Below are 14,946 nucleotides of genomic sequence, written 5' to 3' on the forward strand. Positions count from 1 at the left end.
TTCCACTTACCTTTACTACGGGTTCGCAAAGGGAGTGGGCGCATGCGCAGATCGTCAGTGATGATGTCGGGGCAGGTGGGCGGAGCTCCCACCACCATTACTACCGGTTCGTAAGAACCGGTCCGAACCAGGAGCAACCCACCACTGGACCACATGATGTTGAAATAGCTCTGGTGTGTCCTGTATCACAAATTCATTTCTTAGTTTAAAGAAACTAAACACTTTAGAAAGAAACATTCTTTCTAAAGTGGTCATTTGGGGCAAAATCATCTGAGTCTATGTTCAAAAAGACCCCCGTTAAAAATGGTAAAAAAATCTAAGTACCATGTGCTTGTGTACTTGGCACAAATTAGACATTTATAGATTATAAATTTTCATCAATTTTCTGATGATGCTGTCAAAGGCAGCTCCAAATCTTTGCATAAAATCTCACAAATTGTCCAAGATGGCATCATTTGCAATGAATGGAATGCCCGCTTGGCTGCTACTCTGCTGTCAACTAATGCCACTTTGCATCAAACTTCAGGGACCTTTGCTGGCTTAATTGCCATAAGCAGCTCATGTCAGGTACTGAAGATTAGGACTTGATCCTGAGACCAACAACCACAACCCGAACCTCTCCAGTTGGTTCTCAGGGGAATGAAGTGTAACTGGTGGGAGACAATCCTGCAGCACTATTTCAGATTGAAGCAAACTTTGATCAAATGCCAGCCAACAGCATCAGAGCATTGTGCAAAGCTGTTTTCTGTCTAAGCTGCAATAACTCGCTCTGAAGACAATGGACTGTCATAAGGCTTGGTAACTATGACCTAGTTCTTTGCTAATGAGGATCAATCCTTTTACTAATGGGAAAGCAATGAGACTTACAAAATTGTTGTTAAGCAATTTGAGATAAGTAAACTCAGAAAACAAATTTTGCTTGGATTTTTGAAAAAGTCTTTATTGCCAGTTGACTATTGTAACAAAATCATGAAAACCTTAAAAATAACATCACAGCTCAACTTGTGCCTAGAATAATGGAGGTCAAGTCACTTGGAGACTCTTTCTCACACTGCTCTCTTCCCCTGGGCTGACATGACTCTTTTGCAATGGTCCTATTTCCATTCTTGAATTCTCAGGGCCTGCTAGATATTCCACCATAGAACTTGGCCAGTTATACAATCTGCAGGAGAGATTGTAAAGATGCCGCATCAGAGGTTCATATATCCAGGAAACAGGAAATGGTATTTTTTTAAATTTTCAGCCTGTAGAACACACAGCCATGGAAGCTGCATTTAGTACCCCCATCTCCTAATCCAGTGATGGCTAACCTTTTTGGCACCGAATGCCCAAAGTGTGCACGTGCACACCCATAAATGCAATGCATGCATGACCCCCACCCGCCCCACACATCCCGTGCATGCACACGTGGCCCCCTATGTGCATCCTGCTCCCTCGAGCATGCATGTGCATCTCCTGCATGTGCCCTGCCCCCCACGCATGCGCTGCAGAGACCCAAAAACCAGCTGGCCAGTGGGAGGCGTGCACGCATCCACAGTGGAGTTGAGCTGGGGCAACGGCTCACATGCCCACATGCTCTGCGTGCCACCTGTGGCACATGTGCCATAGGTTGCCATCACAGTCTTAATCTTTAGAAAAGCATGCAAGACTCATTTCCTTTTCTTTCTTAAGTTGTCAATTAATTTTACAACAATTTAAACATTCTATTCTGTATTTTAATTTTTGTTAGCTGCCTTGTAAATCCAATAAATACATGCCTACAATTCTAAGTACAATTACCAGTAGCTCTTAATGGGGAGGCGCATATTCCTGAAGAGCTGGAGTTGTACACAGAGAAAGGGTAATTACATTTCTCCGAGTTTAAAGGCATTCACCCTCCTCACATTGTGTCTTGATTGCATTTCACAGCAGTGGCTTTCAAGCTGATACAATGAAAGCAGGATTTTTTATATGACATTTAGTATAGAGGTTTTGAAAATCATATTTCACTCAATAAATTCCACATTATAAAACAAGATTCATTTAAAATTTTAAAGCCAAGATAGTCAAAAAGTTGATTCTAGATTTCCTTTAGCATTTGCCAGAGACAATTTATATAAACATGTTTGCTTTGCTACCTTATGAGAAAGCCCATGGAGATTAACTATAAAACATATGCTTTTTTATGCTGTAAAACATATGCTCTTTTAGATGTGTTTTGTATAATGTTATATTAAGAGAGAAAAGGTAGCAAGCAGAATATTAAAAACCACAACTGCAAGATTTATTGTATACTCAAAATCTGAGCATGGGAATTGCAATGAGTTTCTCTCAGGAGAAGGGAAAGCTGTGTAAACCATTGTCTAACCTTTCATCAATTTTACCCCACAACTAGCTAACATAATTTTATTTATCAATGTTGATAGTTGGAGAAACTTATAAAAAACACAATTTATCAGAAAAGCTATCTGAATCGAATGATATGAATTTTAAAAGTGGTATGTTTTTATTTCACACACACACACACACACACACACACTGTTTCCCCCAAAATAAGGCATCCCCTGATAATAAGCCCAATTGGGCTTTTGAGTGCATGGCAATAATGCCAAACGCTTATTTCAGGGTTCAAAAAAATATAAGACAGGGTCTAATATAAGACAGGGGAAACACAGTACACACACACACACATACACACACACACACACACACACACAGTACACACACACAGTACACACACATACCGGTACATATATAAATATATATGACAATATAAGCTCATAATTAAAACATAAAATATAAATATTAAAAACAACCTAATAAATGCAATTACAAAACTAAATGCAACCATTTAAATAATATAAATCAATTTTAAAGGGCCACACCAAAGTTTTTAATAATGTGACCCTATACATGCATGTATCTGTACATATACATATGAATATATTATATACTTCAATTGGAATAGTGAAGCTAACTTTCTTATTTTAAGTTGTTTCCAATTAAACTGCTATAATATATACTGTATTATTGCTGTGCACGTCTAAAAATTATTTGGAAGATACACTTTGGAATTTGCACGGGTGCAGCATCTCTGCTAATCATTTAGGCAGCCACATCACTTCTTTTTTAGACAACAGCTACATTTATTAGAGACTAGAAACTCTTTATAGATTTTTTGCTGAAAATGAAAAAAGACATCTTGTGATTTATGGGTTGATGATTAGAAAAGGTAGAATATGGAAAGAAGGGAACCATGATATAAATGACAGAGAGAGAGGATAAAATATAAATGCATTTATAACCACTATAAAGAAGATTGGAAGCTATTTCTTTATGGTAGAGCTTGAATTATGGCAACTGGGACTTGAATTTCTGTCATTAAATGGTGCAGTTATAAAGTATGATGTCATGTGACCACATCGCTTAGCAATAGCAATCCCTGCAGCCCCTGCTGCCATTGTTAAGTGAGGAATGTGGGTCATTAAGTGAGCACCTCCTTACAATTACCTGTTGGCTTCCAAAAAGCAAAGTAAGTGGAGAGACCAAGCAAAAGGGGGTACAGGTGTCAGAGGCATGGTTTTAAATCAGAGGAATTTGTGGTGGCTGCTGCTGGGTGGGGGAAGGCATGAGTAGCTGGGGAGAGTGCATAAGGCTCAGGATGGTACATGAGTGTGCATGTGAGGAGCGATCCAGGAAAAGAGGGGCTGGAAGAGACTAATCTGAGCAACTTGCAACCTTCCCTGAAATCTTCCTCATTGATTGCTTGTGCAAAGCCAACAGGGAAAGTTACAAATCACGATCATGTGACTGCTAGATACTACAAGCACCATAAATGCTAGCTGGTTGCTAAGTGCCCAAATCATGTGACTGCAGGGATGTTGGGACAGTTAGAATTTCAAGGACCGATTGTAACCATCACTCATTCAGTGCCATTGTAACTGAGTAGTACATATATCACCTCTCCTGAGGGAGCTGCATTGGCTGCTAATTTGCTTCCGGGTGCAATTCAAGGTGCTGGTTGTCACCTTTAAAGCCCTTCATAGCTTGGGACCAGGTTATCTGAGGGACCATCTCTTGCCGGTCACATCTACCCAACCCATCAGAGCAGGGAGGCAGGGAATGTTGCGGATCCCATCCCTGAGGGAGATGCACTTGGTGGGACTCAGAAGAAGGGCCTTCTCTGTGGTGGCTCCCTCTCTCTGGAACATTATTCCCCCAGAGATTAGAACGGCACCCACTCTAATACTCTTCCAGAAGATGCTGAAGACCTGGTTTTGCCAGCGGGCCTGGGGAACCCAGAGCGGGATGGAGCCCATTAAATGGCTCGTGTGATCTGCTATCACCGGGGCAGGTGGGGTGTGTGTGGGGTGATTTTATTATATTATACTATATTAATTTATTTGATTCTTTTTATTAGTTTTATTGTTTTAAATGTGGTTTTATAGTCTGTAAGCTGCCTTGAGTCGTCGTGGGTCAATAGGCGGCAATATCAATTCAATAAATAAATAAATTCAATAAATTCAATAAATAAATAATTTTTTTCTTATTTACTGATTATCCTTCTTTTACTTTTCTTTACTTTTACTTTCCTTGTTTATAATTTTATTGATTTTATTTTGTAAAAAATAACATTGAGTTAAAAGAATATAGTTTTATAGGTTTTTTTTTCAAATTTCCAGGAGGGTCTAAAAAAAGATATGGCTATTTAGCAAGTAGTCCTTTGCTTGCATATGTTGCAAAGCATTTTTTTCCAAATCATTTTCAGAGCATGTCTAGTGTTAATATACAACCCTTGGTAGGCAATTTCAGAAATTATAGGGTCATTACCAAACACGGTCTTCTGCTATATTTGCCATTAATAGATCCTAAAGGCTGGCAGATACGGTCTCAATGGCTAATGGCCCTATGAGGCAATAAGCATTCAAACAGTTCTTTATATATCTATTTCAAATACCTTAGGTCTTGACTAGAACCACAGAAGTCTATCTGATCACTGGGTCAAACAAAGAGACAGAAATGAGGGCCCTAAGACACTATAACAAGAAAATAAATAAAGCATAATAAATAAATAAAGCTCCTCTCTCTCACACACTCCATTTTTGCTAGAATATTTCCTACGAGAAACATTAAAGGACAATATATGGTTACAGGAAAGGCCAATTACAAACAGCTGTTTCACAGAGTCAACTCTGAAATAAGGAAGGGCACAGATATCTACCTACACACCATGATAGCAACTAAATAAGGAACAGACCCCAAATCACCATCCCACACAATTACATCAGCAGTTTACTGTGAAGTTGCTGCTCTATGTTAAATCTTAATAGTTTGCTGGTTTAGTAGGAAGAACCAAGCAAAGGTAATGAAGGTCAATGTTAATTGAAGAAGTTTCTAGAAATAGATATCAGATAACAACACATGGTACACTGTGCCATATATAAGTAAAACCAGAGTATTACGTACAAAATGTAGCAGCCTGTAATTATCTCCATCTTTAAGGACTTATTGGTAAAGGGCAAGACCACAAAACAAATCAGCCTGGAGTTCTGGGAAGTGCTTCCACAGTGGGAACTAGGCAGCCTCCCAAACTGAAAGTGCATGAGTCTCTATTAAGAAGGCAAGCCAATTAAACTGATTAGAAATGTCAAGAGAACGCAACAGAAGGCAACATTGCAAGGAAGGAGTTGAGGGTGAAGAGGCACGGGATGATGCCAAAACTGAGCACAATCCCCCCATTTTGGTTCCTGTTGGAAGACCTCACGGAGGGCAAAAAAACCCAACCCAAACCAAAAGGATTTCCAATGAGCACAGATAAACGGTGTGCATGCATATGTCAATCACAAAATGGTTTTAGACACAGGAACCTGAGGCTCTCCAGATACTGGTTACCTACCACAATCCCTCAATTTGTAGAATAATCCTAAAACACTGGTATCTGGTCTGCAGTGGTGTGTGGCCTGCAAAGGCATTTTTTGGCAGCCCTTGGTCCCTTTTCCAGAATTGGATGATAATAATTTTGGTGCCTTCAAATCAGCATTCACTGCTAGTAACAATGTCTACAAAGTCCCTGCAGCTTTCTTGGCAAGATTTCAGAAGTTTCCCCTTTCTAGAGCTAAGTGAGAGCGACTGGAACAAGATCACCCAGATGGTTTTGTGCCTGAGGGAAGGACAAGAACATTTGATCTCTTGGTGCTTTAACCGAGACACCAAACTGACTCTCAGCTGATTTTAGTAGGTTAAAATTAAATTTGATGATTTACAATTGGTAATGGGGGAAATGTACTGCTCAACTTACTAAAAACAATTGATGTTTTAAAGTACAGCTTTTATTCTATATATGCCCATTTTCTGCTGTAACTTGACTATTTTCACAATTAAGAACCAATTTTTATGGGGAACAAACAGTTACCAATATCTAAATTGACCACCTCAAAACTAGGGGTTTTGCAGAAAGGATCATTATTCTCTATTTTCAGCGATTCCACTGGTAACGATTTATCATTACCTTTAGATTCTTTTCTATCCAGCTGATACAATTCAGTCAAACTGAAGGACTGGACTTTTACTGTCCATCTCAAATATTAATCCCACTGGCCTATTTTATAGAAAACACTAAACATTTGATTGTGGATTAACGTGTTGTGCAAATCCTTATTGTAGTTTATTTAATGAATCATTATTAAACCATACTTGAGCAATGTGTGGACCAAATTAAATATTAGACAGGGTTTACTTCTCTGAATAGGATTAACAGAGTAAAAGAACCTAAAATACATTTTGCTTTTTTTCTCTAATGTAACATTTTAATGATCACTAATATATTTGAATTCAGGTAGTTCTTGATTTATGGCAATTGAGCCCAAAATTTTGGGTGCTAAGTGAGACATTTGTAAAGTGAGTTTTGCCCCATTTTACAACCTTTCTTGCCACAATTGTTAAGTGACACAGCGGTTAAGTGAATCTGGCTTCCCCATTGACTTTACTTGTCAGAAGTTGCAAAATGTGATCGCATGATCCCGGGACACTGCAACTGTCATAAATATGAGTCAGTCGCCAAGTGTGTGAATTTTGATCATGTCACCATGTGATGGCTGTAAGTGTGAAAAATGGTCATAAGTCATTTTTTTCAGAGTCATTGTAACTTCGAACAGTAAGTAAATGAAATGTTTTAAGTTAAAGACTACCTATAGTAGCAACTCAAAGGTTGTTTCACACGTCATGTGATTTGTTTTAAACAAGATATGTTCAATAAGCTATAATAATTGGCTGACGATCATTATATTATATTAAGAAACACTGCTTAGAGCCACCTAAGCTCACCCTCAGTGCACAATTCAACTCCTATTTTTGAACTTACAACAGCAAAGCCTGAAGGACTGAACTAATTTACCTGCAATATCTTCTGTAAGGTATATGGCTCCCTTTTTTTCACTTTTATGGCAAGAGGTATTTCCTTTGAGAGTTTCATAACAGATGCAAGTGAAGTAAAATATTTCCTTTAAGGTAAGCTAAAAGGTAAAAGTGATTAATTACTACAAGGACTCTATCTGCATTGTTTCATAGCTATTTTCTACTTGTTCTGACAGATTTCCAAGTGATTTCCACTAATAAGAAAAAAATTCACAATGTAAAATCTGTACAACAGGGTAATAATTTATCTATATAAGTTGTGTGTTCTCCATTTCTGGAGATTTTTAAAAAGAGACAGGACAGTCAAATCTCATGGATGGTTTAATTGGTCCCTTCCAACTCTACATTTCTGTGATTTGATGATTCTATATCTATACCATGTGCAAAAGCTAAGAGATCAAGTCAGATTTTTAAAAAGCTGGCATCCTTCTGATGCCTTTTCCATTTTCTCTGTAAAGTGGAATTTTGAAAGTTGTGGTCCTACTACAATTGCAGTACACCAGGATGGAGAAAGCTAGATTGAATTTTAAAAAATCAGAAATGGTAGGGCTGACTACTCCCTTCTCTCTAAGCCAATTGTTTTGTCAGTCAATTCATATTTCAGCATTGACAATGCCTTAGGATGCTCTATCATGCTTGAATATTGTTTATTTGTTTATTGGCTTATATAGCCACCAAACTCACATGATGACTCTAGGTGGCTCACAACAATTCATTAAAATAGTCATAAACAAAATTACCCTTACCCCCAGGTGTAATACACAGGTCAATTGTCATACTAGCCCAATGGTTGGGGGAAGAACAGGTCTTCACAGCCTAAAAGGGTAGGAATCCATCAGATCTCAGGTGGGAGGCTGTTCCAAAGGATTGGGAGGAGACACCAATAATTTAGAATGGGGGGGGGGTGTGTTTCTATAAAATCCTGGCATTCCAGAAGGACTTGAAAGGAATAGGGGGAACCTGTCTCTGGAGGGCTCTCCCCCCCCTTACCTTGTAGCTCTTCTCCCTTAATCTCCATAGTCAGAACAGAAGAGAGAGGATTTATCCTCCAACCTTCAGAGGCTGCAACCCTTCTTATCTGGGGTCCCAAGATTATTTTTTTAAAAAACAGCAGATTCTACAGCCTGAAAAAGTTTGGAAACCCATGTTTAAGGGATGAAGAAACAGGCTGTGTGGTATACATAACTCTGCCTTTCAAGAACATAATAGCTGTGTGGGGTAAAGATCAACTTGGGAACTACCATTATGTCCCCACCTCCGGTGACTATTGCCTGTGGCTTCGTTACCTAATTGTAGGGTTGATTTACAACCAGAAGCAAAAATAAATGACACGATACAGGTAATCTTGCCATGAAGAACTTTTTAATAGAGATCTTCCTCTATGAAATAGAAGTGATTGCAGGATTAGACTGTTCATGAACTTGCATGACTGAACTTTAGACAGGCAGAGACAAGGATGCTTTTTTTCTCACATAAAGGCCACAAAAGTTCCAACATATCCTTAATTAAAGCTGGCCCTTTTTTTTCTTTTCTGGTGGCAATCAGGGTCTATGCTAGAAAAAAATGAATTTTTATAAAAGAGTGAAAAAGGCTGTAAGTGTCCTTTCAAGATACTTTTTTATCCTATTTCACCTCATCCCCAGCTCTAAGCAGCACATCGGAATGTCTCTGACAGCCACCAGTAGAGTACAGAACAAGTCTGCTTAATTGGATGTTGTTCCTCGTTACTCACATTTCCTCCGTGGCAAATCTGGCAAACTGCAAGCCCTCAATGCTGTGATGAGGGCATGATATGTGGGCTGGAACTATAAAAGTTGCTTTCATCACAGTGGTTTTAAAAATGTATGTGCAAGACTTTATTTTGTCTTGGTTAACAAGCCTACAAGGTACGCTGCTGAGTCAAACAGGTACAGCATTGAGACTGGCATCACTTGATTATCAGCAATCCCCTCACTCTTGGGCTTGGCCACAATCCAGTCAAAACTAGCATCATTATTGTAGGTTTTGTATGTATATGAGTAACTCAGCCTGCCTGGTATTTTGCAAAGTACAAGAAGAGAGATCCCAATCCTCAGTAGCTTACGACTTAAAACCTTCCCCCAAGAAACTTGCAAGTTAAAATCTGAGACAAGAAAGACAAAGAAAAACATTGGAGAGAAAAAGGAGTTAATGAGGTGATATATGTAATTTTCTTTTCAAAAGTACGTGCTTAGGCACATAGTTACAGGAGGACAGGACGATATGGGAATATGTTCCCACTCAGGTCTGAGGACCATTCCTGCCAAATCAAGTTTTCTGTTGTATTGTTGAAGATCCCTGTTCTTCTGTAGTCATGAAAACTAGTACCTAAGCTCTTAAATAAAATGGAATCCCAGAGCTATTCTTAAAAATGATTTGCTTCCTGAAATGTGATCACTTTGATGCCAATAATCATGGTCTTCACAAAAAGGGTACTGTTTCCTACAATGACTTAGAGGTTTACTGAAATGCAGCTGTGAAATATTACCAAATTCAACTGCACTAGTAAATCATAGCTTGTAGCATAATATGTTATTTGAACCCAGTCAAATATCACTTATTTTAGAAAATGTTGCTTAAATCTGGTTTACTATATGGTATAAACCTAACAAATGTGGATTATTCATCCAACCAGGTTGAAAACAAACTATATATGTGTATATTTGAAAAAAGAAAATAAAAAGTAGAGGGAAGCAACTGTCTAGCTGGATTTATCTGAATCTTGAGGTATAATGGGATGTCTATTCCTTTTTTTATATAAGTGTAGCTATGTAAAAATAAAATAGTTTGATTGTTATAGCCAGTATGTTTATTGGGTTTTGTATATGGGCTTTTACTTCTATAGGCTGCCCAGGGTCACCATGAATTGGGCAGCCCTATACATTTTGTTACTAAATAAATAATCAATAAAATTTGAAGTTTCTAATATTTTTTTCATTAAAAGGAATTAAACAAGACAAATTCACTTCCCATCACTCTAGGAAATAGGAATCCATAATGATATTTTGGCAATAGCACATTATTTCTTTTGATAGGTGAGAACTGCTGAGTCAAGATGTAGGGCATATTCCAAGCAGAAAGTACAGTAACCTTAAATGTTGCTCAACAAAACATAATAGCCACATTGAGTTCAACAATTAAAAGAAATAAAAGCTAGCTTGGAGGCAGTAGTATAAAGATTCTACCAGGGTAGAAACTAAGGAGATCCATATGGTAGATGAATTGGCTTTTTTTTTAAAGTAAGATTTTTTTCCCCTTCAGAACTCCATAGGGATTAGAAAAAAGATCTGAAATAGGATCTTTCTTTTTCAAATAAAACATCATGTATACCAATGTGGCGTTATGTGTACTGGTGATGCTTAGAATTGCCCTAGGTACGATGCAAATCTGTGCTCAGGGGAGAGAAGAGAGCAAAGAAAGAGCAGTAGAGCAAACAATCTCCAAACCAAGAATTCCGAAGCAGTACTGATCAGAAGGAACGAGAATGATACTTCCCAATATATATGCAGAAAAAGACTCTTGTTATTGACAAGCGTCCATGGGATGAGGTTTTATAAAAGCCAAGACTGCAACGATATTGGAGTCCTCTCTTTTTTTATGAGTGTCACACTTTTTTATGCTCCCTTTTTTTTTGCTGGGTACTAGAAAGAGGTTAGGGCTTGAGAATGGCTGGTGATCAGAGAAAGAGAACTGGTACCATCTATGAGACGTCCAGATTTGGGTAGCTACCCTATTTGGATTGTATGGAGATTATTATTAGACTGAGATACAGTTCTTTGCAATATGCAACTCTGTTGTAAACAGACTTTTGATTCTCTTTTAAATGAGAGGCTAGTTGGTGAAATAGAATCATAAACTTTTCCCTACGAATTAATTCACATCTTTCTTAGTGATGAAATCATTTATTATTTCAAGTTTTAGTTACAGCAGTGGAATTATTAAATTATCGCTGCATTTACAAATTGCAATTCATAAATATGATAACATAATGCTAGTTATTGTAAAAATATATTTCTTGGAAAAAGGTAAGCTTTTCACTTCTATTCTGGTAGAATTCTTGACAGTATTACTAGTGAGACTTAAGAAACAAAAGGGTCAAGAGCCACTGATGCAAATACCTGTCCCCTCATCAAAGGTTCAGAAAAATTCAGAAACGAAGTAGACTGAGAAGTCTACCTACTTTATTCTGAAATCATAGTGAGTGTAAAATATGAAGGAAAGTGCGATTAACCAGGTGGTGGTTGCAGTAGAGCAATACTGCATAATTTAATTCCTCCCCCTCCCCCAAACTATGTTTTCAGGAACCTTTGCTTTAAAATTTGGATCAACTGAGTCAAGTATCAAAAATCAGTGCAAGAGTAACAGAGAAAGGAGGAGAGTGGGACAATGTGTCTATGTTTCAGAAGCTTAAGGCAGGAATGCATATATACCCCAGGAAACAGATTCCATCAAAGGATCACTTTACTAAAACAATCTGAATGGAACTTTCATTGAGCTTCATAGAAATGTGCTTAACCTCTTTTGTCCTTTAGCAGAAAATGCAAAAGGAAGGTATTAAATCTCTATAGATTTCTAATTGAACAGAAATTCACCAAAGGAAAATATGAAGGTGTAGAGAGATAGGATTAAAAGTTTCAATAAATTCTATACTGTTAAAGGACTTGCGTGTCTAGGAAGAAAAGAAACTTGCTTCACCTGGTACAAAGTGCCTGAGGTGATAGTGCCTGAGGTGATTTTTTTTTTCTGGAATGCAACTCCAGTACTATATCTTGAGATTCTTTGTATATTTGTCTTGCTTGTATTAACAAAATGCTATTGATTTTAAAAACATTATTTTTTAAAAATTGTGGGCTCCGCAAAGTCATGCATATGAGATGGGTAGCCAATTAATTTACTAGATAAATAAATAAATAAATACTACCATGTTTCCCTGAAAATAAGACCCTGTCTTATATTTTTTTAAACCCTGAAATAAGCGCTTGGCCTTATTGCCATGCGCTCAAAAGCCCGATTGGTTTTATTATCAGGGGATGTCTTATTTGGGGGAAACAGGGTATAAGTGACGGAAGGCTAGGATTAGGATAACTGCACTTCAAACTTTAATTTACATTTTGACAGCAACATGAAAGAAAGTGATCCATGCAACATTTATCTGCATTTCGCCATGAGCCCACTATTAAAAGAAAATTACCGGTAACCTTCAGTCAAAAAAAAAAAAAAAAGTACATTCCTGCTTTTTATCTCCTTGATTTTTGTTAGCCTGTTCTATTCCCTTTTATACAATCCTTTCACTTTCTTTCATGTTGCTGTTGGGGTATATTTTCGATGAAGAGTTGGTTAGATGCAAAGACACACTATGGACAAGACTGGAGCCAAATATAGTGTTACCATATTTAAACCCTTCCCTAAATAAGTCTAAAAAGAACAGTCTTTTTTCTTCCTTTGCAAATGTAGATCAACAAGTATGATTTAAATACTTTGGGAAAGACGTTTGGTGGCAAACTATACCAGTGGAGAATGCAACTATGACACAAGTCTAACTTTTAATTTCCTCCACAGTTAAAAAGAAAAGTGGGAATAGAAGCCTCAATATGACAAATGTAAAGCAAGAAGTAGAATGAGCAGCTGACACTCTCTTTGATTTCAGCCTGGGAGATCTGGGTTGAAGTTCTTGCCACACACTAAAACTAAGATTCATGGGACGGCAGGATTTAAGCCTTATTAATAAAAGCAAATAAAACAGGATTGACAAAGCCACAGCTACTCAGGCAACTCTTAAATCACTTGTGAACAAAACCTGTGTTTTATTACCTGTGTTTTGTTCAGGTAACTTCTTTTGACTGAATTTCTGATCCAGAATGCTGGAGAAAGCAATCCCTGGTCTGATTCCATTGGGAACATCTTACTTTCCCAAGAAAAAAGGAAGGATATTTTTAAAATAATTCAATACAGATATAGGCAAATAATTGCATAAAAGCTCAGGTTTTAAATAAGTCTGTTAATTCAAAAAGCACTAGCAGACTCTTCCCAAATTTCAACACAGACGTTGAATTAAAGAGCTTCTATACTAGTCAAGCAGTGGATTATTGAAGGCTTGTGGATTTTGAGAAATTGAATAAAACAGTAAAGGACAAATAGAGGTAATGCTTCCCTATCTAACTGAAAATCAAATGTATATTTTTTTTCTGGAAGGCAGCTCCAGCACTATAGTTGGAGATCTGAGGGTTCACTTTGTACAACTGCTCACGGTAGAGCAATGATGTTGCAGCACTACATGAGTTTCTGAGTTGGATCAAGCACGAAGGGTCCACATATCCGCCCTCCCCCCCAAGGGCTCACCCGCGGGCAGCCAGAGGAGTTCAGCGCTTCCTCTCCTTTTCTAACCTCCAAACCGCACCACGCACCTGGCATACTAACTGGTCCTTGGACGAGTATGAAGTTTTCGCTTTGAAAAATCTCCGAATAAATTGGCGATGGGAAGTCGCTTCCCGCTGGCAAGGTAAAATATGCCACGACGGAGCAGTTCCACTTTTGACAGGACAGGAGACAGCGATTTCTCCCGGGAATTGGGGTGGGGGGGGCGGTAGAGACAGAACTGCAGGACTTCGGTAACTGACGCCCCGACCTGGAGGGCAGAGGCGGGTTGCCTGACTCTTGGGAAGGAAGCGTCGGATCTGAATAGGGAAACAACACCGGCGGCTCAAGACTTTCCCGCCCCCGAAGATAAGGATGGGTACCTGTTTTGCCCACGGCGCCCTGTCCCAGCACCACCAGTCGGAGAGTCCGCGCGGGGGTCAAGCTGACGGCTCTGCGTAGCGGTCGCGGGAAACTCATGGCGAAGACGGCGCTCGACGGCGCGCAGGACGCTTGAGGGGGATACCGCTGCTCTCTGCCACCGGGAACCCCATGCACAGCCCGGGCTCCAACTCACGGCACTCGGCAGCCGGGCGTCGACGGCTGTGTGTGTGTGGGGGGGGGGGCGGCGTGGAGCTCCGCCCAGGAGGGGCTGGTCAGAGCCGTCGGCTCCTCCTGGGATCGCGTAACCCAGTTCTGGGGCCGCCGACCCCGCCCCTCGCCCGCGCGAGAGGCTGCGGTGCACAGAAAAAGGGAAAGCCTGGGCCGTCGGGCGAGCCTCGGCTAAAACTAAAACTCAGTCGCGACGGCAAACTGGCACCGGCTGCGCCCTCAGTCGCCGCTTCGGGGTGGGGTGGGGGGCTCTAGGCATTAATTAGTGGGGGGGGCGTGAATTCCACACAAAGCGCGGTTACTACCGCTGCCCCGCGTGGCTCTGAGGCGCTCCCAGTCGGTTTCAGCGTCTGTGGAGATTCTCAGTCATCCAGGACATAATTGCCTCAAAGGTGTTTTTTTTCCCCCAAAAGCCCACTGGACTGCCTTTTTCCCCTTGGGGAAGACGTTTCGCTTCTCATCCAAGAAGCTTCATCGGTTCTGACCTCGAGGCAAAAAAAACCAAAACAAAACACTGTCCAGTGGCCTTTTGAAAAAGCACTTTTTGAGACGGCTTGGTTCCAATGGCGC

The 14,946-nt window shown here is 39.5% G+C and overlaps 1 protein-coding gene across 1 annotated transcript in view; it reads right to left on the minus strand.

Annotated features, from left to right (window-relative positions):
• The window catches only part of LOC117665160 (ras-related and estrogen-regulated growth inhibitor-like), a 36,404-nt gene extending 21,825 nt beyond the window's left edge, over positions 1–14,579 (minus strand). Inside the window, exon 1 of the mRNA XM_034416725.3 lies at positions 14,148–14,579. Coding sequence (XP_034272616.1) covers positions 14,148–14,244 — 97 coding nt within the window. The 5' untranslated portion in view covers positions 14,245–14,579. The remainder of the gene's footprint in view (positions 1–14,147) is intronic.
• Between the last annotated feature and the right edge of the window lie 367 nt (positions 14,580–14,946).

The sequence above is a fragment of the Pantherophis guttatus genome, chromosome 1 (assembly GCF_059756535.1).
Source record: "Pantherophis guttatus breed Tessera chromosome 1, ASM5975653v1, whole genome shotgun sequence".
In the NCBI taxonomy this organism is placed as follows: Eukaryota; Metazoa; Chordata; class Lepidosauria; order Squamata; family Colubridae; genus Pantherophis; species Pantherophis guttatus.